Below are 25,584 nucleotides of genomic sequence, written 5' to 3'. Positions count from 1 at the left end.
TTGCAGTGGTAGTTTTTACTCTAGCTAACAAAAAAAATCCCCAATCATTTTATTTTCCAGGTAAATTGATGCGTAGAATATCACTTGGTACTGAACATGGATTTGTGTGCCTTACAATGTTAACCTTAAAGCTTAATGTTTAAACAAAAGTGAATACTTGGAACTTGAAATCATCATGTGGATGAGCACAATACTTCTTTATTAACTTGATCGTCACATACAGTAAACAGACAATAAAAGTCACGGGCCAAAACAGTTTGGAAATTCATCTTCTGTTAAGTTGACATGAACTCATTCTTTTATTGAGTCATTTTATTGAGTCAGCACCTCATTAACCCATCTATTATGCAGCACTTCGCACCTCAATTTTTACAGGTGTCAAATAGCCTTCAGAGTCTGGAATTTCTTCTCATAAATAATCATGCTAAATGTGTATACATTTTTGTATACATTCATTAAGTCGTTGTATAAAGATGAACGGGGCATCAATATGATTTCAATGTATCAAACACTGCAATGTACACAGCCATGTAGTTAGAACTTTATTAATTCTTTGATATAAAAAGTGAATATCTTTTGGCATGACAGTTGAATATGAATGATAGAAAAGATCAATATTGTACACACACGAAGCTCCAAATACACACATCATTACTATGAATGGTCACAATAATGCACCGTCTTTATCATTGCTCAAATATCAACAAGTTAGACCTTGAACCTTATGACCGATTTATTATATAAAAGCTATCATACCTCACAAAATAAAATAAATACTGTACACGTCCTTAAAGTGAAACATTTCTTTCCCCATCCTTCTCATTCACAGTGTGTATAGAATGGATTACATGATGCTATACAGTTTTCTAACGCTAGGTGGCAGTATCGTACAAGTGGTGATTCAGGGATGATTATTATTATTTTTTTTCTACATGTGAAAACTGGTTTATGACATCCAGAGATGTGCAGTAGTTCAGTGCACCCAGATTTAATGGTGGAAATACAATTGGAGCAGTTTTTCTTGCAGCAGTGTCCTGCTCCGCGGCTGCTGTCAAGAAGACTTTACTAGAGCATCAATAATGCAGAATGTACTCAGGAATGATCCAATAGAAATGTATTTTAGGCTGCATATTCATTCTGGGATGTTTTATATTGTAGAGGATGACAGTGCATTAGCAAAGTGTCCCAGTGTAATTAAACAAACGACACAGAAGTTATTACTCGGGCACTGCTGCCCAAAGTGTGTAGTATATCACTTCCTGTAGTTATTTTCTGAACGGTTTGACTCTGACCCATGAGCATGAAGTCGTTTACATGAATTTCAGAGCCAGTCAAAACTGTACCATCAGCTCTCATATCCCTCACTTGAGTGGCCGCTGTTAATTATGAAACCATTTAGAGCGTAGAAAATGATAGCTCATTAGTTTTTACTCCTACTGTGTGCTGTACTGTGTCCCAGCTGGGTTTATAGCAGGTGGCAGCAGGACAGAAAGTGGAGAAATGACAGAGAAACAGTAAAAAAATCGCTCATGGTAACCCTCCGTATAATATTATGGCCCCTGCAGGAGGCTGGCCTTAACACTGCATGTGTTTTTTTTAGTTTTTTTTATTAGTCCATCATCATTCATAGTCCATTGTCCTTTAGTATAATCATTTGAATCCATCATTTTGAAGGCCACACTCACTGCAGTGGGGAGAAAGTAATAGCAAAGTTACATTTTTTCACAATTGTTTTTGTTGTTTCTGCATTCAAACTGTCTATAGGGCTTAAAGTCTTTTTTTCGGTGTACACGTATGCATGTGTAAATGTGTGCAAATGCATGACTATGCTCATGTGTAGGAATTTCTGGGTCTACTTGTTCATCCATTTTCTCACTGTCTTTATTTGTATTCGTCCATCTATCTGTTCGTCTGACTGTATCAATATTTACCTGTCCTCTTAAGGAGAATAGTTCTTGGGCCGCATCATCATCTTGACAGTTTTGAAGGCCTGCCTGTAGTTAGTAGGGTAGTACTCTGTCGACATGTTGTGCCAAGTTCCCCAGAAGATCCCGTTCCTGACTCCCTTGTACCTCTTGTGGTAGTACTTCCCGTTGAGGTTGGCGGACATGCAGGCGTCGAACCACCAGCCTGAGCTGTAGTAGGCGCCGCAGTTTCCGGAGGGATACATGTCGTTGTCGCGGTCGGGCGTGGAGAAAAACTTCTGGTCATGGTTGAAGTGTTTGTTGAAACTTATGGCGTTCCCTGCTGTCCCACTACAATGACACATGGATATATATATATATAAAAAATGTAGTGCTACTTCTGAAAATTTGATCACACACGCGTTCACACACACACAATCTTATATTGTACCTGTATCCACTGATAGACAGCCGGTAGCGAAGGAATTCATTGGCCACATAGAACTGGTCGTACTTTGCGTACTCCCGAACACCCTCAAAGTCCTCCAGCTCGATGCGTAGGACCATGTCTTTGGCTTTTGTCATCAAGTGGATATGATCATTGCCCAGCCAGAACTCAGTTCTACAGCAGAGGGAATGGGAGAGGAAGGACGGGATAGGACAAAGTCAAATGAGAGACTACTAACAAGCTCACATGCTTGTATACTTGATGAGAAAGTGGTTACAGTTACTCCATCTGAATTAATTTATCCCCGAGGGGAGGGGAGGAAAAGGAGGAGATGCAAGGGGGGGGTGGTGTGTCAGAAAATGAAGGATGCAAGGAAACATAATTCTTTCAGTTGGAGGTTATACTAGATCTGAAGTGTATGGTTATCAAGAGGTAACAATTGGTTAATTCCCACAGGAGTAGAGAGGAGAATAGGAGAACATTTGCTGACATTTAAATCCAGTTTTCGTAGAGGCACTGCAGTAAAAAGAAATATAGTCAATGTGATTAAGTTGCTTCCTTCCATTTTCTCTTAAGGTTTTTCAACATTGTTTTGTTCATTTTTTTTCACTTAAATCATGAATTTTATTCAACAAGTTTATTATTTGTTAAAAACTCTAAGGTAGTAATGTATGTATTTAGTTGTTTTACATGTGATAATCAGTGATAGTGAAAACAGGCGGTCAACAATCACAGCTTGTGAGAAAAGATGGTGAACAATCAGTGATAGAGGGATCAGGTGTGTGCAGTTAGGTCCTCACAGCTCTGAGTGACTGGACACTCTCAAGTTGTGGGAGGAAGGGTTAAACTATTTTGTAACAAATTACATTATGTTAAAGTCGGTGCACTGGTGATGGTGCATGGGTCCTTCATATGTATTATGCATGTCTCTAATCTTAAATTAATTCTTTGTGTATCGTTTAAAATATTTGTCTCTGTCTTGTGCACCCCCATGGCGTCCTGAGCAGATGGTATGTTCCAGTTAGGTGAGGCTGAGAAGTTGATAAAAGACCAGTTTCTGGTCCACAGTGGTGGGGGAGTGGGTGGCAGCATGCTGTGAAGTTTTGGCTTTTAGTTGTTGGATTTTCTTTACTTTAAAGTTGTTTTGGGGGTTTGTGGTATGCCATGGGTTTCTTTTTTTTTGTCAAAGGGGAAATCAGGTGATTTTTGTATTTCACTTCCATACTTTTGGGAGACTTAGAACATGACAAAACATGACCATCACATTTTCTCAAACTTAAAGTTTTCCAGTTCAGCACAACATCAATTACCCTGCAATATAATATTTTTGTGGTCATATTTGAACTCCACCATCTCCTACCTACTGTGGTATTTGAGCATCCTATCGTGCATACAAATAGCATGAAATTAAGCTTTAGCTTTTCCCAATAAAGTTTGTCAAATTCTTACAACCACCTTCTCAATATTTCATAAAAAATAAGACCTAAAATTACCAGTTGACTATAACTGGTTGTCTTTTCAAGCCTCAAAGCAACATCTTAGAATTTACAGACTTAAGTTTCTAGCAAATGTTTCCCCCCCCATCTTAAGATACCTTTTGAGATGAGCCTAGGAATGATACACAAGTGCATTACCTTGGGTTCCCGAAGCCTTTCTTATACTCGGCCCAGGTGCGGTTGAAGCTGACAGACCCATCGAGCCGTTGCTGTATCACGGTCCATCCACCTCCAAAAGACTCCATGTCACAGAAGACATCAAATGTGCCGTTGCGTGGATCAGGGGTCACCCGATGCACACCGTTCTTCCTCACCTCCAACACATTGTAGTCTGAACAATCCCGAGGGGCTAAGATGACTGCTGGGAGATAGAGCGGGGTAGAGAAAAAAAAGGCTGCTTTAAGGGGATGATATTAAATAATCTTTTAACTTTTCTCTGGCATTTGTCTCTGCCCAACCATGAGACAGTAATAGAAACAGCCCCTGAGGCTGACGGAGACTGAAGAAAGGGAGAAAAAGTGTGATAAGTTTGCAGGAAATCCAGCTTTAACGAAGTTCTCATTCCTGCATACATTTTCGGGCCAGTGCATTCAAGCTAAAAACAGTTCAGCGTGTTCCTTAATTAACGTATTACCAGATTATTCCCCAGTTCCACGTGTGGAACTAACTGAAGTTCAACAAGACATCAAGCATAAAACCCGAGTAGTCCACTATCTCTCAGTAAGCAATAGAGAACACTCTAACCTATCATCTGCTTCTCAACATGATGTTCCCCTCTCTGGGAATCACGAGCAGGACTCCCAACATCAAAGAAAGTAAATGAAAGACTAAGGGCCACTGTTGAAAGATAAAAGTCAGTGACCTTCCCCCTGTGCTGCACCACAGGCCCATTTCATAAAGCTCCACTACTTTGTACGATTTCTTCCCCCATATTTTTTATACCTGCCCACTTATTTTTCAAACCCTCGCTCCCATCCCCTGCTTCGCTCTGCAGGCCGCTGACCCCATCCAAAAACCGAGGTCCAAAGGCTCCCGTCAGTTAGCATTTGGGAATTGAAAGGAACAGATTTGTCAAAAACGTGGGAAAGTGTAAAACTGGATTAGAGAGGCGTACCCCCTCCCCGCACGTTCAGCACCTGGGGTCTAAATCATCCTGACATTGGGCAGGCAGCATGTGGATCCTTGCTGAGTTTGTTTGACGCAGTCCTTTGCTGATACAGTCTTGTCATACTGTTAAATCAGTTTAGAGGCTCGGTAGATTATAATAGAGCAAAGCCTGTGGGGAACCATACTGATTACAGAGGGCCAGACGTCAGGTTTCTTGAAATCCAGGGAGGGGAAGGGAAGACTGACATTTTTTTTTTTTGTGAGCACTAATGCTACTCCCTGGTACTGTTAGTACAAAGTTAGCTTGGGGTTTTCTTCTCTCATGATTGAATAAGAAGGAAATTCTACAAATGTTGCACAAAATAAAGATTTGTTTGTTGTTTTGGCTTTGCAGCCATCTTCAAAATGCTCCTGTCAAAATACACAGAATACTTTGTTTGCAAAATGGCTGCAGACAGTAGATCACTCCACGTGGAGAGCAGTCTGAGAGACGAGCGTGAGGTTAAAGAGTGTATCCTTGTCACGTTAACGGCTCTGTCTGCACTTGGCATTCAAAGTGTTGTCTTGTAAATTCTTTCAAGTCTCCTTCACTTGAAGTGACTATAGTGTCTTCTCTTCACATCTCTCTCTCCTTATATGTCCTCATCTGTCTGGGTAGCCGGTATTCTTAGGCAGACAAGAGCCATCTCATTTGACTTCCTCTGGCACTGTGCCTGCCCTAAATAACTCTAATATCAGCCACTCACTGATGCTTTGACTGCTTTCCTGCTTTGCTTACCGACATCCATAAACAGCGGCAGCCTGCTATCTTAAAGGCTGACAACTGACATGCTTTTATAGACGACTTCTTGACCAGCCCTACCGCATTGCCTTTTTGGCTGACTGCACACATATAAATGATTGGCATGAGAGGAAGACAACTCTGTTGTCAAGGAACCATACTCTGTGACAACCAGAAGTCGGCTAAGATTATCAACTGTAATGGATGGAAATGTGTATCCAAAGTGATAGTCTTCTGTTTAAGCTGCTAATGTGGGGAAAGATTATACTATCTGTTTTGACAGAAAGAAATTCTCACCAAAAAGTAACAGCCTTCATTTGAGGGAAGTTGTGTGTCATCACATTGCAGACAAGCAGTTCCTGACAGCGTAGCGGACCGGGCATCCATTCTTTGTTTATAATTGAGTTAATGTAGCTGAACAGTGACATGAATTTCTATCCAGTCACCTCAAGGCCCTAATACGTCTTACAGGAGTGAAAGTGAAGATTAGTGCTTGCGGCAGGGCAAAGTGGGTGAAATAAATGCTTACAGCACTGAGCTGTGAGTGATAAAAGCATCTTGACAAACGAACCATTAGTCTTGCTTGACGGTGAAATTGCAATTCTACATTGGCCTAAAGTGTCTGGGTAACGAATGCCAGTGTTTTATTAGCTCTTTCCTCATCAGCTGCTGTATTTTTAAGCTTGGAACAAAGTAGTTTGGGATGAAAAATTCGATAAATGTGTTTTTCTAAGTACCCTCAGTTGCCTTTTTCTAAACCCACAGAGTGTAAATGTTGTTTGAACTGTGTAGCCTAATGAGCCGTAGCAGTGTGGCTGCTTTATAAATCCCTGTGCCTTGTGTGAGTGGTTATTAACATTTGCTTGCCAAGGCGCCATCGCTACAACTCCTATCTAGATGAAAAGTACACATATCTGTCTCATAGAATATCTCCTGGAAATGTTATCTTGATATAATCTTCAGACGTCTGCTTGCTTTGGATGAAAACAGAATTTTAAATTTGGTACTTGCAAATCTCTAGCAATGCTACGATGATTTAGCTACAATTTGGGCAGGATTAAGGGGCCTCGCCTTGTAAATAAAATAGGACTGGTTGAGATGTGTGACTAGAATGAGGAAAACCTCTCTAAAAGATCTGAAATGTTAATTTCATATCAATCGTTAATCATGTCTTTTTGAATAAGACACATCACTTAAGTAAAACAGCGATTACTTCAACTGTTTATACTCGTGTTGCAAAACTGCAGAAGTCTTATCATTACGGACAGTTTATTTCCATGGTAACAACAGCTGTCTCTTGTCTGCTTGTTTTGGATTAACTTCAGGCACCATCAGGCCCGATTTCCTAACTTGCGGCGGAATAATTTGCCGGTTCCTGAGTGTAACATGACAGATTGATGTACAAAGACAAGTGTTACTGACCCTGTGTGCCACCCGTGACTAATGTCAGGAAAGCTGCCCACATTACTTCTTGTGTTGTTGTCAAGAGATAATGAGAGCTAGTTGTTTTTATGCAGCAATGAGCACCCAAGAGCATGACCTCCAGAGGAAGCGAGAGGTAGTAGGGAGGTAGTGGGGAGAGGCAGGGGTAAGGCACCGGTAAAGGGGATTAAAGAGAGAGGGAGACAGGAAATATTAAGGTGGAGTGGAGAGATGAAGAGCAGATGGACTGAGGATAGATGAATAACGGGAAGAGGAAAGGATTGAAGGAGAGTTTGAAGGAGAAAGTGGCAAGTATAGGGGGAGAGAAAACAGAGAGGAAGAGAGAAAAGATGGGGTTCCCTTCACAGCACTGTCCCAGCTAATCTACTTAGCAATAAGCTCACATCTGTTTTCAACATAAAAGCCCCAAAATGGTGTCACATTCACATTCACTCATGCAATATCGGGATATTATTCCGTTTCAGTCTGAAAAGAGGCCTGCATTTCAACTGTGCCCTCATCCAAATAAGCTTCTGCATCAATGGAAAGGGAAATGTTTAGTATGCTTGGCTAGTTTTCAATCCCTACTTATACATTTTTGCACATTCTCCATCATGATGTTCTATTCCTATCAACCTCTGGACTTCCTCATTACAAAGCTGAACCTGAATCTAGAAACTGTTTTTTTTTTTAAATAAATGTTCACACTATGCAGTAGTGTAGGCGCCAAGTATCTGTCTCTCTTTCTCCCTCTCCCCTCTCTGAGTATCTGCATATGGAGAGCAGTGGAATGTCAGGGCGCTTGAATTTGTTATATAAGAGGTAGTTTGAATTTCTCACTTTGACTCTAGTCGTCATATTTCTTCACTCATGTGAAGAAAGTGACCTCAAGCTCAAACTATTTTGTTGTTGTAATTTTTGTTATGGCTGCACTTAGCCAACTGGAGCTCTGTGATAGCAATGTAGTGGCCAAGTGAAGCTTTTGCGGACCCTCATTTAGCAAAGTGTGAAGCGGATGGAAAATTCCTCCTCTCGTGATTTCACGTAATCTTGTTCATATCGGTAATGGAGAGGGGGTTTCGCAACAAACCACTGTGTGTAGTTGTCAATGTCATTGTCAGCCTGGAAAATTTCATATCCCATTTCCAAGAGAGCAAGGCCTCTGTGGGTGAAGGTGACCACCAAGTCGCTTTGTCCACTTGGGCATGATTGGATAGGTCCAACGCCAGGACATTTCACCTCACATCTACCTCAAACTGCTAGACGTGTATGTGTGCGTGCATAAGTTTCATTACCATAACAACATCTGCGGTGATTCTAAGAGAACAGAACATAACAGAAGAGAAAAAGAGAAAGAGGGAGCTCCTTGATAATGCTCGGTAAGACGGAAAAAAAATGAATAGTTAAGAAGAGGAGAGGCACCTTTGAAATAGCACAGATGGAACAGAATGTAATATAACACAATAGAAAACACATAGAGAGGGGGTGTCAGCCAAAAGAGAATACATGTATAGTAAGTAGAGATGAGGAGATGGAGAGGCTTTTAAGATGCAGTGTAAGATAGGTAGACCAAAAGGGGCCAAAGATCAAAAAGTTTGCAGCAATCAATATAGCAGAAAAAAAAGAGAGAGAGAGAGAGAATGCAACCAAAGTAATCTTAGTGAGAGCAGGCTTACACTGAGGGAGGTTCCGAGCTGCACACTGGGTATTGCACGTGGAGCTGAGTTTGTTGACCACTCCAGAGATGTTCTCCACCCGCCTATCCACCATAGCTTGCACGTTGTCCATGTTGAGCAGGTTGAGCCCCTCGAGACGCCCCTGCATAGACGAGATCTGGTTCCTAGCGTTGCGCAGGCTGGCCGACATCTTATTCAGCTTCACCTGGGAAGGACAAGAGGAAGGAAATTATTTCTGTGCACAGAATACAAAGCAGGTGGATTACTGAAGTCACCAGCTCCCCTTCATTGTTTTACCATTTGAATTTTAGAATAGAAGCGCGTCTGCATCTGCCCGATGGTTGGCCGTCTGCCAAAGCGGCTGTGAGGAAAGAGGAACTTTGCGACCGTTTGGCTGGTGTCTAACGCCGACACCCTGTTTACAGTACCAGGAATTTTCCATGGTGGATTGGTGCCATATAGGACTTTACAGGTCTTTATACATCTGGCCGGTTTACATTCCAGCTGGGCACATTTGACCCGGCAAATTTAGGTGACTTTGTTCCAACAGTGTTTATAAAGCACACTCTAGTTCAGTTTACTTAGGTCAGTTTCACTAAAATCCTCACAAGGCTTATGGGAAATGACATGGCTTTGGTCGAAATACAGAAATTGGTGCAGTGCCCCTATTGCACAGACCTTGTACAGACCTTTAATTTATGTTTTTATGGCACCGCCTGTGTACTGATTTTAAACAGTTTGAACAATGATTAAACTATTGATTTATGTGAATTAAGATTAGGCTGACGAAACAAACACTAAAATTGAATTGACATCAATCATGAGTAGAAAGATTTTCTGAATATACATACGGTCGATGTACCCAGAGGTTTCATCTTTGCATTTAACCAAGTGCTTTTGTAAAAAAAAAAAAAAAAAAAAAAAAAAAAAGAAGCAATTATACCTTGGTAAAGTGCTGCATATTCCAATAAAAAGTGTTAAAAAGTGACTCTCTTTTTTTTTGAGACTGAACTGCGCCTCTTACCTGCATATCCTGCATACTGCTCGGGCTCGGTGTAATTTTCCCCAAAATAGAACCAAGCCCCACTCCAGCAACGTCCACAGTAGCTCCAGGGACCATCCCATCTCCCCTCTCCTCTTGGCTGGACCCACCTTGCACGTCCTGTCCTGTCGGGTCCAGTCTCACTTCTTCCTCAGCATCCCTCTGAACGGGGATCTTCGTATTTCCCTGGTCAGCTTGCTGGTGTCCAAAAGCTCCATTGCCCCGTGCCCCGCGGCACTCCTGGCACCCGCTTTTCAGCTTGTTGACCATTTCCTTCAGGCTCTGCAGCTCCTTCATTGTCTTCTCCAGCATCTTGAACTGCTTGGGGAGCTGGATGGTGAGGGGAGGCAGGGTGAGCTGGTAAGGGCAGTCCTCTCCCTCCTCTGCCCCGGCCACGGAGTTTCCACACTGGCCCGAGGGTCTCAGTTTAATGGGGCAGGAGGCGGGAGTCCCAGATTCAGATCCTGAAGAAAAGGGTCCTCTATGGTCCCATCTCTGGTGTGAGGTGACGGGGAAGTCCGCTGCTCTGCTGATGCTTGGCACCAAGGTGGCTGTAAGCAGGACACTTACACAAACGCAAAGCACAATTGTCCTCATTTTTTTTTTTCTGTCTGAGATTTGTAAAAGAGAAATAAGTGTGTGTGCGTGTAAAGTGAAAGTGTCTGCACCTGCCTCTGAACTCAAAGTGTCTGAATGCGTGTAGCAGTGTGTGTCTGTGCCTGCAGCTGCAGATTGTAAGTAGTATGTGAATGTATGTCCAGTGTCCTATTGGTTAAAGAGTCTGTGTGTGTGTGTGTGTGTGTGTGTGTCTGTGTGTGTGTGTGTGTGTGTGTGTCTGTGTGTGTGTGTGTGTGTGAGCACAGCCTGCAGGAGGGAGAGTGCAGGGGAACTGCCGCTGCCTCAGATAGCTGTGTCATTAATATCAGGACGAGTGAGGGAGAGAGAGAGAGGCAGAGAGAGAGAGAGAGGGGGAGGGTTCTGAGTTAGAGAGGATGGGAGGGGCAGTGCTATTGCGTAATGCCAAACACCATATCAGCAGCATTGTGAAAAGCCACAGAGATGCAGATAGATTATGGGAGGGGGGGGGGATCGAGGCAGGGAGAGGGAGAGGGAGAGAGGGAAGGTACTTTTCCTGCAGTCGGTGCATGGTGCCATCCTGCCTCACTCTCGAGTCTGCTCATTTCCCTGAAGAGCGAAATGACTCAGAGCACAGGAACTATCCACTCAACTGATGTTGGGGTGATGGTTTTTTCCACGCTATGGTGTTTCGTAACTTTGAATGTCTCCAGCACAAAATTTCGTCCTTGTCTTCTGACCCAGTTGAGATTCCAAAACCTTGTTGTTTCAAGTAAAAAAGTAGGCTAAAAGTGGGTACAAATAATTCAAAATCTATGGTTAGCCAACAGCAGCGATGAAGAGGGGACAAACAACTTGTTGTTTTTCTGGATTTACAACCATAGACCGTATATTTAAGTAGTAAACACAGTCATTGTGATGTCACCCATTGGTTTTTGGTTTTTGGAACCACCTTGGTTTTTGGCCGTTGCCATCTTAGTATTCATGAGCTAGAAGTGACAACAAAGGGTGAAGCTAAGTACAAACAAAAGCTAAAAAAGACATTTGTTGGAGACGAAAATGTTACAATTATTCATGATTCATGAACTGCCTAAATCATGAACTGAAAACACATGGTGTGTGTGTGTGTGTGTGTGAAAAAACATGGACAACTCCCGGCCCAGACAACAACGTGGTGGCGACCTCACAATCAACCAAAATTTACTAAATGACCATCATGCTGTATAGAAGACTTAAACCAGCGATTGAGATGATAAAATCATGTTTACAATATTTACTGAGGTAAAAAATCAAGTGAGAAGTAGGGTTTTCCTGAAGACAGAGAAGTCGCTCCCTTGTGACCTTTAAAAGAATGCAAGTGAAGGCACTGCATTGCCTTCACTTTTCAGACCCCAAGAGGTTTCTGCCTGTTTACAAAGCTTAGGATGTTGCAAGATGTTTCCCCTGAATCCCAATCAACACTATTGAGCACCTGCCAGCGCTTTGTCTTCATTCAATATTACATTTTTCCAAGGTAATACAGCTGCAGATGGCACAATTAACTAGATTTACATTAATGAGTAAAATCAAATCAATTTAGATGAGATATGCTCTGATGGACACATTGTGCTCCAAAAAGAAAATAAACACTACATCACAATGTATATTTGATGAATTCCCTGGGTTTTTTTGTCACAGCGTGCTTTCCTGATACAATACTTTCTCATGTTGGGTCAGGAAAATGTGGACTGATTTTAGACAGCCTCTCTTGAATATCATATGGAAATTCAAAATTGATTTCAAACCAAAAGCAGGACCGTACACCTGCAACATGTCTCTGAAATTAAATGCAAATTAGCCTCTCTTTTTTTAAACCCCAACTGGCTCTGCTCGCCTCACAAGTTTTCAGTGCGGATATCATTAATTGAAACTGCTGGCTTCTATTTATTTATTTTGTTCTGCTTAATGATTCTCTTGCTTATACACTGTGTGGAATAGGTTCTATTTTTTTAATGAAGGGAAAGAGGACGTTGTGGTAGCACAAATTGGTACAGTAGTACATAAAGCATCAGAAATGTCTTGTTTTGGGGCCCTCCTTAAAATGAGATTGGATCGGTTATGTTTTTGAGGCCTTTTTGCTTTTATGATAGTACAGATGAAGACAAGAAAGGGATGGAGAGGGAGAGAGAGGGGGAGAGATACATTTTCTGAAAAGTTGCCCAGGACATCCCAAGGAACTTAAATTTCCCACATGACAATTCTTATTTCAGTCCCCTCATATCTAAGGGCAGAAAACTGGAATATTGACATAAAGTGCATTGCTCAGAGATACTTCAGCATGGAAAAGTAGGCTGACAGGCAAGTTTGGACCGAATGTTCTCATCTGTCTCTGCTCCATTATGTGGCCCCAGCTGTTGGTGCAGTTACACAATGGCTAACTTAATGTAAAATATATTAAAACTTTTAATTGCTATGGTGTCACCGTTGATGGAACCGATAATAAAGAGTAATGAATAAACAATATCTTGTTTTTGCCTGGACTGATGATGTGGTTATGTGGTCATTTTTGGTGGTTTTTCGATTGTCTTAATTGAAATTTCATTGATACTCTCCCACAAACATTACCCATACCTAAGGCAATTTCATCGAGTATCTTAGAGAAATGATTAGGCAATACAAGCTATTCGAATTGTTTATTCTGCATAGTGAACAGTTCTTTGTTTTGGATTCTCACCCAGCGACATTTACAGTCTGGAAGTTGCCACACTTGGGGTATTGTCATAAACTCATAATAACATCCTGATTATTGTGACATGGCTATTATTGCAGTATACTATGTGATTCATGTAATTGGATTATCTTTCCGGGACTTCCATGCACATGTCATATTGCTGGAGAAGTGACACAGTTTCGGATAATTGATGTCATCTACCGAAGTGGCTCTCCGCCCTGATGGGGGGAACTCGCCAGAAAGGAAAAAATATTACAGTGCCAAACTAACAAAGTGATTCAATCTTGCTGTAGGCTCGATTCCAGTTCAAACAGCCGATATAAGGACATGAAGGTAGAGCTGCATACAGAGAGGGATGATGGTCCTCTCCATCACACAGTGAAATCCAGTGCTGTGCCTCAGTGGTCATTATTTTTCCCCCTAAGGGTGCAGACTATGAAAGCCCACAGGTTGTTTTTGTTATACGCTTCACATACCTGCAGCACCACACACACTCGTATTACTGGAAGGTTTATTGCAGTACAGATCACATGCTTTTGGGGGGGAGAGAGTAGATGGACAGGTATGTGTGTCCACGTGTGCCTTAATAAATATCTTCCAGTGATTGTCTCTAACGCACTTCAAAGAAGGGTCTACCACATGTGGGCCTTATGCAGACAGCCCATGAAAGAAAAAGACTCCAATACTCCATACTGGTGAAGATAAGTCTTGGCACCATAATTAGAGAGAGATGCTGCCTGAAACGGCTTCAGGCTGATTCCCCCAGATAAATGCCTGGTGTATGGCCAGGAAGTCTGTCGCATCGCTGGTGTGTCCTCCATGTTGCTGGAAACACAACATATTCGATGTGTTATTCAGCTTTAAAAATTCAGTTTGCAATTGTTATTTTGTTTCAGTGCAATGAGATCATTTCTCATGTTCCCGTTATACAAAGACCCAATTATAGATTACACGTCAAGTTGCTGTAAGAAGGGATCAATCCAGACCAGATGACCCACTCACGATTTCAAGATGCAATGTAATACTTGGCAGGTGTTGTGCTCGTGGTGGTGTGACCTTGGTGGACTGCTAAGGCAAAGTGACTGAAAAACATCTGAGTAAACCCTATTAACGAGGGCCCTAATCTACATCATTCACAGCAGTCATATCTCTGTCCTTTCAGCCCTTGGAACGTGGACGGACACTTTTTGACAATAGCCAGATAAACAATATAATTAAATCCATCTAAAAAACATAATCGCCTATCCCTAATGTTAGAAGTCTGGGTGAGTTATTAGTCCGTGTGTGTGTGTGTTTGTGTATTTAATCGGAGCGTTTGTGTGTGTTCATTGCCAGTAGATTACCTGCTACACAGTCTGACCTGAGATATCCTCAGTTCTGCAGCTCTTTGATACAGACAAGGCTATCCCTCATTTCTCCCCACTCTACCAACCTGGCTCTGAAGATAAGAGGCAACAACACCGTTTCTATCACTGTTTACACAAACAGAACTACGTTTCCACAGAGAGAAATTCTTCGTGATCATTCTCTTTGCTGTGTTTTGTTTTCTTTTACCAAAGTCGCACAGCTGTGTTTCTTTTTCCATCAGGTTTTAAAAGTCATTAAGGGTTTATCGTACCTAGAATCTTAAGAACTGTAGTTGCTTATCGTTATCTATGGACCGTTCTCAATGATTTTTCTTCTCCTTTTGAGATTGCAGATAGTTTGGAGGTTAGTTTTTCATACAGATTGTGATCTGGTGTTCTGATATTGTGATATCTGCTTTGATGATTAAGGTTTATTCAGCCCCAACTTGGGTCAAATCCTCTTACCAGACATCAGGGAGTTGGGCTTTGTTGTGGTCGATCGCACTTTATGTTGGCGAGTCTAGGCAGATATAAAATTGCTTTTTTTCTTACAGCCTAACTGAAGTTTGAGCATATTACAGAAACAGAAACAAAGCAATTTTTGTAGAAAAAACATTCTAACCATAATGAAATTTGCAACTCTTTGAGTCTAGTGATTTAGTTTTAATCTTTTGGAATTTAATTCTGTCACTAAACAATATTAAAAAAGTGCTTACTGGTCAGATTTGTATCTGCTTCAAAGCAATATTGTACTATTGAATATTCTGTGCAGGAAAAAAAAGAGAAATGTTAATATCTTAGCTGTTATACAGACAGCTCTGGGTCAGATCAAAGACTTTGAAGATTGTGCAACTTGAGCTGGCAGACCTATGCAGAAAAATGTGTTGCCAGCTTTGCTGAATGAAGCCAAACTGTTGAGGACTGCTGTAATGTCTGGCTGCAGCCGGACTGCTCTGATGTGGATGATTGACACGGGGGAAATCTGTAAAAAAAAAACAGCCACAAATCTATTGCAGCAAGGAGTTTTGAGATGTCTAATACACTATCAACCACAAATAATCAATCATATTGCATACTACCTGCAAATTCTTCTTTACGAACTGTTTTTCATGTCAAATTAATTGTAATGTTTCTGTTTATCACACTCCTCAGTTGTTTTCATTGGGCAAAATCAGCCAGACCAAAGTAGCCAAACTGAAATCCAGCTTCAGGCTACTCCATGACACTCTGAAGAGGTATGTTTTCATTTTAAAACACAAGTCATGTGTGAGTGTCTGTCATATTTTGGAGGTGCATTATGACTGCAAAGATGCTGAGCATGCAGCACAGTTGAGAAGCTGAAATCTAGTGACAGCCAAAATCCAAAACTGAAGTGTCCTTGAAGAAGAGTGCATTATCAGATCTAGTTGTGCTGCACTCATATACTGTTGGAAAAGTAGCATCCGTGACAAGCCCACTGGCTTCTGAAGAGACATTTTGATTGGGGTCACTTCTCACTTACTTAGTGGAGCCAGAATTTCTAATGTGATTCAAGAGGTGAATGCAAGGATGTAACTGAGGAAGTATCAACTACCACAACTGGCTGTAAAAATACTTCTTTTTGAGCTTTATCAAATCCTTAATGGAAAACTGATTCTCAAAATTTCCACCAAGGCACATAATAGATTAAATGAAATTAACCTCATCAAGACCCCAATTTCCTGTGGAAACAACACATCTTTGTGTCATTTTTTTTGTGAAAAGAAGTAAACAATCTGACTGTGCACATCGCATCTAATTGGCTCAGTACTAAGAAGTCTATCAAGGACAATCATATTTATTGTACCACCAGCTTTTGTAAATAATCTGAATCAGGCGAGAGTTTAGGCTGATTAGATTATGTGTTGTTTTATGCCATTTAACTGGGGATAACATGGATTTATTTTATAGTTTTTGATTTGTTTTCCTGAAGACTGAGTTTTATACAAAAGTGATTTAATATGGCATGAAACTGTTTGATAACAAGTGTTTCTTGGAAAGCAGAGGGAATACTCTCATATCCTTGTGTAGAAATAATGACATAAAACAGTCCCAGTGTTTGGTACTGTTAGAGTGCAGTTATACTATCTGTATACTCGGAGTGTGCACTTAAATCATTGTTTCATCCTGAAGTACCCAGGATTCTGAGATCCACCTTTTGGGAGAGGCAAAGAGGTGTCGTGCTGAGCTGGAGAGGCTGCAGGCTGAGGTGGAAAGAACAGAGGAGGAGGGCACCTCTGTGGAGCCTGAAAGTGAGGTCAATGAACTGAGGCAACAACTCCTCCAGGCATTCAATGAACTGAAAGCTTCTGAGGACAGAGAGTACAAGACACGGCACCAACTGAAATGGTGAGCTGTGTGTATATTATATAAATATATATATATATGCACGTTATTATTGCAATCACTCATGCTGCAAGTTTCATTTTCAGTCAGATACTCAATCAAATGTCAAATGCATCAAATGAAAAGAACATTTCATTCAAGGAAGAACCATCTTTTACAAACCAGTCAAATTCGGCTGCAGCTCTGTCTCACAAACGCACGCACACAGATGATTCACACCCCTGATGGAAACCAAAGAGACAGGAGCGTAAGGACAAAACACAGAAGTGAAACTGGTGTTGTGAAAGGAAGTTGCGTACAGTAGGAGAACATACGCATGCATGAAAATACACATACAAACACACAGAGAGACACACACTGTAGGTAACTAGAGACCAAACGCTGAGAGGTGATACATGAGGCAACAACTTCACAAGTTTTCCTTGACTTTAGAGGGAGGTGAAAGAATAGAAAACACACAAATAATATTGTTACTCTGTGTGTGTGTGTGTGTGTGTGTGTGTGTGTGTGTGTGTGTGTGTGTGTGTGTGTGTGTGTGTGTGTGTGTGTGTGTGTGTGTGTGTGTGTGTGTGTGTGTGTGTGTGTGTGTTTTACTTAGCCTAAAGTATTTTGTCTGTGCCACTGAAACTTTTCATTGTTATAAGAAGAAAAGGTTAAATTACTTCTGGGGGAGTATTTTATTGCCACTATCTTAAATGTTGTTTCTGTTACGATAGCCTCATTTTTCAATGATGAATGTCATGGGGAAAATAGCAGGTTAAAGTTGATTTATGTTTGCTCTGGATGTAACTTGTTTACTTGTCTACTGGTTGGTTTTTTGGAAGTCAGTCCTGGAGTCTGTTTCTGTTTCTCTCCTCTGGTTCTTTCACTTCGCTCCCACGAGTCTCTTTTCTCATCTCAACCAATGTTCCTCTTTTCTGCTGCAGATTTAACTTTTTCCTTTCCCCAAGTCATTCAACACCACTATCAGTGTGTCCAAAGGGTCAAAGACATGGAAATGGAATGTACACAAACTCCACTTTTCAAGGGCCAAAGGGAGGTTACTGGAACATTGCTAAGCAACATGATAACACGGATGAGTGGCTCCAAAACAATTAAAAACTAAAGCAATGTCTACATGTGACCCCTCGTTACAGGTTGCATATGTCATAGTGGAATATTACCTTCTTGTATTGAAATGTCAGTTCAAATGTCTATGATGAAAGCAACTGAAATTTCAAGTGTCGTGCCAATAGGCAAGTGTCTGTGCCCTGTGGATAGTCAAGGTTTTTGCGTTGGTTTATATGTTTGAAATGATAGTAGAATAACTGAACACTATGAAAGCAGTTGAGGTCAGTTGAAGGACAAGCAAAAAAAACACTTCAATATAACAATTTCAGTGTTGCAATGAAAGCTGTTTAAATATGAATTAAAGTATAAGCAGCGGAGAAAAAGTGACTGAACTGTGTGCACTGAAAATAGTTGAAGTGTCAGTAAGTAATCAGCTTACAGTTGTGTCTGAGGAAAGTGAATTAAAGTCTAATATTCCTAAAACTCCTTATTTACTCAACACCCTAACGTCCTTTCAATCAGATCTATTTTCTTATCTATTCTGCATTGCATTTGAACCTGGATTGCATCGGCGTATATTAAACCACTCACAGCACATACACTCACCACTGTATTGCAGATATATAATCTGTGGGATACAGGGAGTTTTAGTGCAGAGCCCACACACTGAGGCAGAGAAATGAAGGCACACCCGTAATTGAAATATTAAATGAAAACCACTTACAGAGCATTCTCAGAGGATGCAGGAATAGACAGGATTAGACACTGAGTGTGCATATTATTTGTGACAGTGTTTGGTGGTGAGCTCTCTTGTCCTCTCATCAATTCTGATTCTTCCTCTTCATCTCTTTCTGCCCTGTTTTTCATTCCCTCCAGCCCAACCTCCTCCTCAACTTTTCTTATGTAATTTTACATTTTTCCCCCCGCTTTCTCCTCTCTTGTCCAAATGGCCAGCAGTCTCCATATGACAAGCAGATGCTCACCATGCAAATATGCATTTTAAAATCTTTGCATCCTTTATCTTAAGCCAAACAGACACATGGGAATTCAGCACTTTTTCCAGTCACATTATTTCGCATTCATGCAGCTTTCTCTGTTTATCAGTTAATATCCAATATATCAACTTGTCAGGAAGATTAATATCATTTTGCTTTGTGATACGTGTAGCTGTACAGTATGTGCTATTGTAAGGTTTTCACAATGACAGAGCTGACTCCAAATTATTTCATACAAACTTTAATCAACTGCTCAAAAAGCGTTTGCCCCACGGGGATGACAAATTGTGTTTTTATATGCACATTTATACTATGTGTGGTACTTCATTTATGATTCTTTGTGTTTATGTATGATACGGTTTGTGTATATATATATTGGCTCTTTTATACATTATCTGGGTCCAAGGAATGGCATATAGTTTTTTTTATTCACTCACTAATAGAAGAAATGTTTCATAGCAACTTTCATCAAAGGTTTTCACAGTCACTGCTTCACTTGTGTTTTCATGTTTTCGCTTTCAATTTAGAGGAATTTAGCATGAGATTTGGTTAACTGGAAACTGCACACCAGTGTATTTTTTTAAGAAATGTAAATACCTGTTCCTCTCATTGCATTCCTCTTTCTGTTTAACCAGGAACTGAAACATGTTATTTGTTTCTCTTAATAACACATTTTGGTTTTGTTTTTTTCCACTTTACTTCCACCTCACCCTACCTCACCTCACCCCTATGCAGTCTCTGGGAAGAGAAGCAGTGTCTGGAGAAAGAAAATGAGATTCAGCCGAAACCTGCTGTAAGTTCATCATTGCACCATCCAGGTGTAGTTTCAGAGACGTGGATTACCACTGCAACAACGGCCCTCAGAGAGGATAGATATGAGTTTTACGTTAAGCCTCCGTCCAGGCTTAATCCCTCAATATGAGGACTTGCCATTAGCTTTTTTGGAGCCATTTGAAGCTGAAAGATTTCATTTTACAATCTCCCATTCAGACAAAATGGATGATAGGAGTTGTAAAAGCTTAAATCCTTGTTATAGCTGGAGAGATGTCTTTTTTAAGAAAGCATATTAAGGTCATAATTGCTGATAATCATCCACAAACGCAATGCATAACAACACACAGACAAAAAAAAGGCAGGTGTTTGGACAGTTGCTGATAGCACACTCTCTTCCTGTACAAATCTCTCAAAACTCTCAATCCAACATAAAGGATGCAATGTCATAATACAGACACTGCCTTATAATATACATGCATATTGTATTGAAAGGAACAAAAATAAGGTAAAAAAATAACCTTCTTTCATTCGCATATCATACTAGAACCCCAGTATCATCTTGATGCATACTCTGTAGTATGCTGTAAGGCGTATTAATACTGTATTACGTTTATTATTTAGTTTATCAGAAGTCTACCACAATGCAGTGCAGTTTGTGCATGGAACAGCACTTGGATGGATTTTTTTTTTTTACAGGAAACACGAATACAAACATAAACACAAGGAACATTGCATTGCAAATTCTATAATCATTAACATGATGTTGCGTCTGGCGCTAATGCAATAGAAGGTTCAAAATCAGATTGCTGAAAATTTCCACCAGACTTCTCACTGAATGTTTCCCGACATTTGCTGAAAAAAAACCTACGCCCTTGGCTTGTTGAATCAATTACACGGCTTCAATTAACTTTTGGATTTTTAATTTTTATGGGGATCTGTTAGGCAATTACTGTTTAATTACGGATCACAATAACAAAACATTTAAAATGTACTACAATTCTGCCTTCATGCCTCCGAAAGGTATCTTTTCCATAGTGTATAAAAACCACACTGCCCTTGGGTAACCCTCAACAGACAAAACAGGACAAATGAAAACTGACATGCCCCTGTGTCCTTGAGTTAGGGTTGCAGTTAGAGCTGTATTAAAGGCGGGCATCGAGGAAGATAATTTAATCCTTGTTTCCTACTCCCTAGGGTGCCAGTATTGCAGTAAAACAGTTGCAGCATTTTGACAACAACATGAATTATCGAGTGGTAGTATTGAGTGGGCAAAAGCAGGGCATTACTACTGTGGACACGCACAGCACCAGGACTCATGAGCAATACTCAAAATGTATAAAATCAGAAGTGTGCGGCCAAATGCAATGTGTTCTTCTGTTCATTTGAATAGCAGAAGCTGCTGCCTTTACTAGAACAGTTCAGGCCATTTATTCTAGTGTATGTGTAAAGATTCCCTTTTCCCATTGTAATTGAAACAATATGCTATACTGGGCCTACATCATTAAGTGTGATATTAATTATATGACACAACAAAAACATACAATTCCCCGGCTACAGCCTTCAGTTTGCATGTTCTCCCGTGTCACGTGTCTCTCCGGGTTCTCCGGCTCCTCCCACAGTCAAAGACATGCAGCTTAGGTTAATTGAAGACTCTAAATTGCCCGTAGGTGTGAATGTGAGCGTGAGTGGTTGTCTGTCTATATATGTCTTGTCAAACATGATTAATAAACTGTGTTTCATTACAGAGTCCTCGCATACATTTCTAATTGTTTTGAAGTATGCACTGTAGATGGAAACTAGAGAAAAGCCACAAGCTAGCTTTAAAGTGCATTACATTCATTAAGTTGAATTTAAAACCGCTGGTTTAGTTGCAGTTGTTTACATTCATGCTCGTGCTTTTGGGCATCAAACTAGTGCTAGTCATAGCACTGAAAATGAGCCTTACCATTGAAACATCTGAAGGACTTGGCTATCTTTTTCATCAGATTGAAAGCAAAAAAAATCCATGTGCAAAGCAAAATCTGTTAGAACTGACAATGAGAGTTAAGATAAGTCACTTAGAAATGAGAAGAAAAAAATGTGGTATTTTGCCTGTAGCCTGAGCTCTAATAAATTGTAATCATAGACCTGATATTTCTTGGTATGTGATTTAATGTTCATACTGCTTGGTCGGTCCTCCAGGAGATGGAGAGCAGAACAAAGACCCTGCAGGACAAATATGAGGATCTGAGGAAAGACGTTTACCAGAGACAACTGGAAGTCAGGTATTTTCTCTAGCTGGTCTTCAGTGAGCGTACATGCAGTTTCCTCACGTTGCCCTGCAGATTGATACAGGTGTACATTTTCACTCTGTGAAGCTCTTCATAACGTTGTCCTTCTGTGCTCTATATCTTTTAAGTTTCATTCAGTTTACTCATATTCCTTTTAATAAGAAGCAGTGCAGCTGAACCTTTTTAAGTGGCGTTAATCAAAATTCTTCAGATAATTTGGTGTCTTTTTTTTGTGTGTATTTTGCCCTCATTCCATGCACAGAAGTCTGACAGAAGATTTGGAAACCCATGAAACGCAGATATTGAAAGAACAGAAAGAGCTGGAAGACATGACGGAGATCATAGAGCTCAAAGAGGTCTGTGTGTGATACTGTGTGTGTGTGTGTGTGTGTGTGTGTGTGTGTGTGTGTGTGTGTGTGGACATAGCTTGCAGCATACCATCAATAATATAACAAATCTTTTGCTTTCTTACATTTGTGTGTGTGTTTGTCTCTAACAAGGCTGAGAAAGCCCGGCTCATCAGCATCCCTGACCAGGTTTTTAAGTTGATTGAAAGGAAAAACTCTAAGAAGGAGTAAGTATATGTCGCCCTTTTATATTATTCATACCTTTTTAAACACCAGAAATAAAACTGGGCCAGAAAGGGTGATTCAATAAAACAACACTCGGAAGAAGAGAGAGTAGAGACATATTTAGAAAATTAAGTCACTCCCTGTCTGTTGCCTCAAATCCTTCTATAATCTACCTCCTTCCCTTTGTCTTGATCTCCTATACACGAAGAGCTGTAATTTTCCACTTGGAGAGGGCACTTATGCTCAGTTTAACCTTTCATTGGGTCTGATATGGAACAGAACAAACAAACACAGAATATGTGCAAAACTGAAGCTAAATATCAGTTTCATATTCATTTTAAAGATGGATTACTGTAATACTTGTTCTGTTTCCTCTCTAACATATCTTTCCTGCCACACTCTTTTTGATGCTCAATGGGCTTTGCAACCCTGCTAAAGGGCATGTTTCAGTCCATATGAGGAACTGAAAGAAATCTGTTACTATTCTAGTCAAAGTCTTCTCGAGAATTTAAAGGTGTCAAACCCCCGAATTTAATTAAAAAGAACATGACAAACATGTGCATCAGACACCATTTATTTTTGTATTCAAGTGCAGCTGCACTCATAAGCCCCTTCATCACCAGAGAATAGTTCCAATGGCACACTGCTGTCTCTTTTATGTTTATATCAAATTAATATTTGGCTTGCAAGTGATGCAGTGGAACTGCCTGCATGAGCCATGTGAGCTGTGACTTCTCATTTTAAATTCACAAAGCTGAGGGGAACTTGGGGGGTGTATTTTAAAAGATGGAGGATACACACATGCTGGTTTTTCATAAGATGTGAAGAAGTGAAGAGTAATACATTGATATTCTTCTCTTGGTCTTACATTTACACTTGTCCTTTGTGTTAGATCTGCAATAAAGAAGAAAGAAGCACTAAATACAGAGATATCAGACATGGAGCAGCAAGTAAAGGAGGTGGACGAGCGTAACCACTCTCTGAGGTTGAAGAAGAAGGAGCTGAATGGGGAGCTGGAGGGTCTCAAGACCCAAGTAGACGCCAGTCAGAAGGAGTGCAGACAACTGCTGAAAGAGCAGGAGGTCAACAGGGAGGCAGAGGCTGAATTAATGGGGAACAGGTACAAACCTCTCATACAGTACAGTCACAGTCAAAAAATGGAGACCATGGCAAGAGCTTTGGAGTTGGAGGAGAGGCATTTCATGCATTTAATTGTGTTTTTACCACCAGAGGAATCCTGGAAATGAAGTTGCAGAGCATCCTGTGTGACAGGAAGCATCTGTATGAGAGCCAATCTGTGCAGCAAAGGGAGAAAAATAGGTACAGAGTGATGTCAAACTGAGCTCCATCGCACATGTAAATGAGTCAACACATAACAGTTCACCTCAATAATTACACACTCTATGTAAGGGCTTTTAGACTTACACCTAAAATATACAGTAAATATGTGTGTTCTTTCATGTGTATTTCACATTCAGTCAAAGAGCTTGTGGTTTTAGTTTCCACAGCTTGGCTGTACTACTCAGTACATACATGTCATTTTTCCCTGTATATAAATATGCATATAATGAGCCTTATTTTGAGTTTCCTTACTTTTTTGAAGGAGTCACAGGTTATGGAAATTAAAAATGTTTAAAATGTGCCCGTGTGTCTCATCAGGCAATTGCAGGCCCTCAAGAGGACGGAGCATGCGTTGACCATGGCCACTGAGCAGCTACAGCACGAGCAGTCCATCTGCAATGAGTTACAGGCACAGGTGACCTGTAGATTATTACTTTCAATGAGTATAGAAGAAAACATCTGCTCAGATTTGAAGCAGTTGGAGTATTCATGAGTTGTTCCACATTTCGGAGCATTTAAAGGCTTCTGTTATTTTTCCCAGAAATAATGTTTTGTACATGCGGCTGGTAAATATTCAGAGTTTACCAGTAAACCTCACAATGTTAAAACACACACTCTTCATGGTTTGAAGCATAATGGTTTACTGATTTTGGATATCAGTTTGGAAAATTGGTTTAAAAACAAGGCTGAGGTGTGGGAAAAACATTGTGTAAATGTCACAGTGTTTTTTTTTTTAGCTTCCTGTAATTTTACTGATGTTCACAGTTTTTAAAGAGGAATAAGAAAGAAGTAGACGCGAGGGAGAGTCGTGGAAAATGCATCAGCAAATATCACGAGCACGTAACAATATGAAAGGAAATCACAATGACACATTAGGGAATTCTGCATTGAGGAGAATTTGAAAACAAAGCAGTTGTACAATAGGATTCATTCATTTCCACTAAATCTGCCAATCAATAACCACCCCCACATGAACAATAACTAATAATTAATTTGTCTGTGAAGGCTGTTCAGATGAAGATTCAACAGCGTTTACCACAAACATTTGTGATTGATGGCTGGGATATTTCCACAGAGTTGTGGTCTCAACTTTACACCGCATGTGATATGATATTAATGTAAAATAGTTATAGATAAACCTTTGACATGACATGCGGTGATTCACGGCACTATTGAGCTACAACATCATGCTGCAGGCTAAACTATCATTACGCTACCTTTGATGCTAGCTCATGGGGGGCAGCTAAACTATGAGCAACCTTTTATCTCCATTCTTTTTTAAACGCTTCGCTGATATTGTCTCTCTTTTTGATAAGTATGTCTTCCTTTTTGGTTCCCTGGAATGGCAACTTTTCCTGCAGGATATTCTGCCGTTAAATTAGGCTTTCACCAAAGAGATGTGCATGCACATGTATTTATAGAACATCCAATACTAACACCATCTCTCTGAAATGACCCGTGACCAAATCTATGGTCACAGGCTAAATTTCCTAAAGCCTGAAAACATAGCAAAGAGAAGCTGCTGAAATCTAGTTTTCTCTCAAACCACTTGAATTTAAATATTCTGAAAAGTTATTGTGGATTTTTTTGCCAATGATTCCAGAAATATACTCACTACCCCAGCTTTGAACTCGCTGATTAGGTCTGCTACTTTCTACTTCTAGGGACTAACACATTTTAAATATGGAGCGGTGTAGCTCATACCACTCA

General features: G+C 40.4%; 2 protein-coding genes across 3 annotated transcripts in view; one reads left to right on the top strand and one right to left on the bottom strand.

Annotated features, from left to right (window-relative positions):
* Positions 1-25,584, top strand: part of ccdc146 (coiled-coil domain containing 146) — a 48,118-nt gene that overhangs the window by 3,907 nt on the left and 18,627 nt on the right. The window contains exons 4-12 of the mRNA XM_054625075.1: positions 15,661-15,743; positions 16,660-16,875; positions 19,653-19,710; positions 21,873-21,955; positions 22,224-22,317; positions 22,462-22,535; positions 23,426-23,653; positions 23,764-23,853; positions 24,193-24,289. Of these exons, the coding sequence (XP_054481050.1) occupies positions 15,661-15,743; positions 16,660-16,875; positions 19,653-19,710; positions 21,873-21,955; positions 22,224-22,317; positions 22,462-22,535; positions 23,426-23,653; positions 23,764-23,853; positions 24,193-24,289 (1,023 nt within the window). The remainder of the gene's footprint in view (positions 1-15,660; positions 15,744-16,659; positions 16,876-19,652; positions 19,711-21,872; positions 21,956-22,223; positions 22,318-22,461; positions 22,536-23,425; positions 23,654-23,763; positions 23,854-24,192; positions 24,290-25,584) is intronic.
* fgl2a (fibrinogen-like 2a) lies at positions 177-10,788 on the bottom strand. Of its 2 annotated transcripts, XM_054624423.1 has the most exons (6): positions 9,859-10,788; positions 8,835-9,039; positions 3,987-4,206; positions 2,356-2,526; positions 1,932-2,255; positions 177-1,684 (listed from the first exon to the last, which is right to left on the bottom strand). In XM_054624423.1, exons 1-5 carry the CDS (start codon positions 10,471-10,473, stop codon positions 1,940-1,942), a joined length of 1,527 nt encoding a protein of 508 aa, XP_054480398.1. In that variant the 5' UTR covers positions 10,474-10,788; the 3' UTR covers positions 177-1,684; positions 1,932-1,939. The 2 variants fall into 2 exon arrangements, with proteins under 2 accessions (XP_054480398.1, XP_054480397.1); XM_054624422.1 differs by having other exon boundaries at positions 177-2,255.

Source organism: Anoplopoma fimbria, chromosome 23, assembly GCF_027596085.1.
Source record: "Anoplopoma fimbria isolate UVic2021 breed Golden Eagle Sablefish chromosome 23, Afim_UVic_2022, whole genome shotgun sequence".
In the NCBI taxonomy this organism is placed as follows: domain Eukaryota; kingdom Metazoa; phylum Chordata; class Actinopteri; order Perciformes; family Anoplopomatidae; genus Anoplopoma; species Anoplopoma fimbria.
The sequence above is the reverse complement of the archived record's forward strand: the minus strand, read 5'-3'. Positions and strand labels throughout refer to the sequence as shown.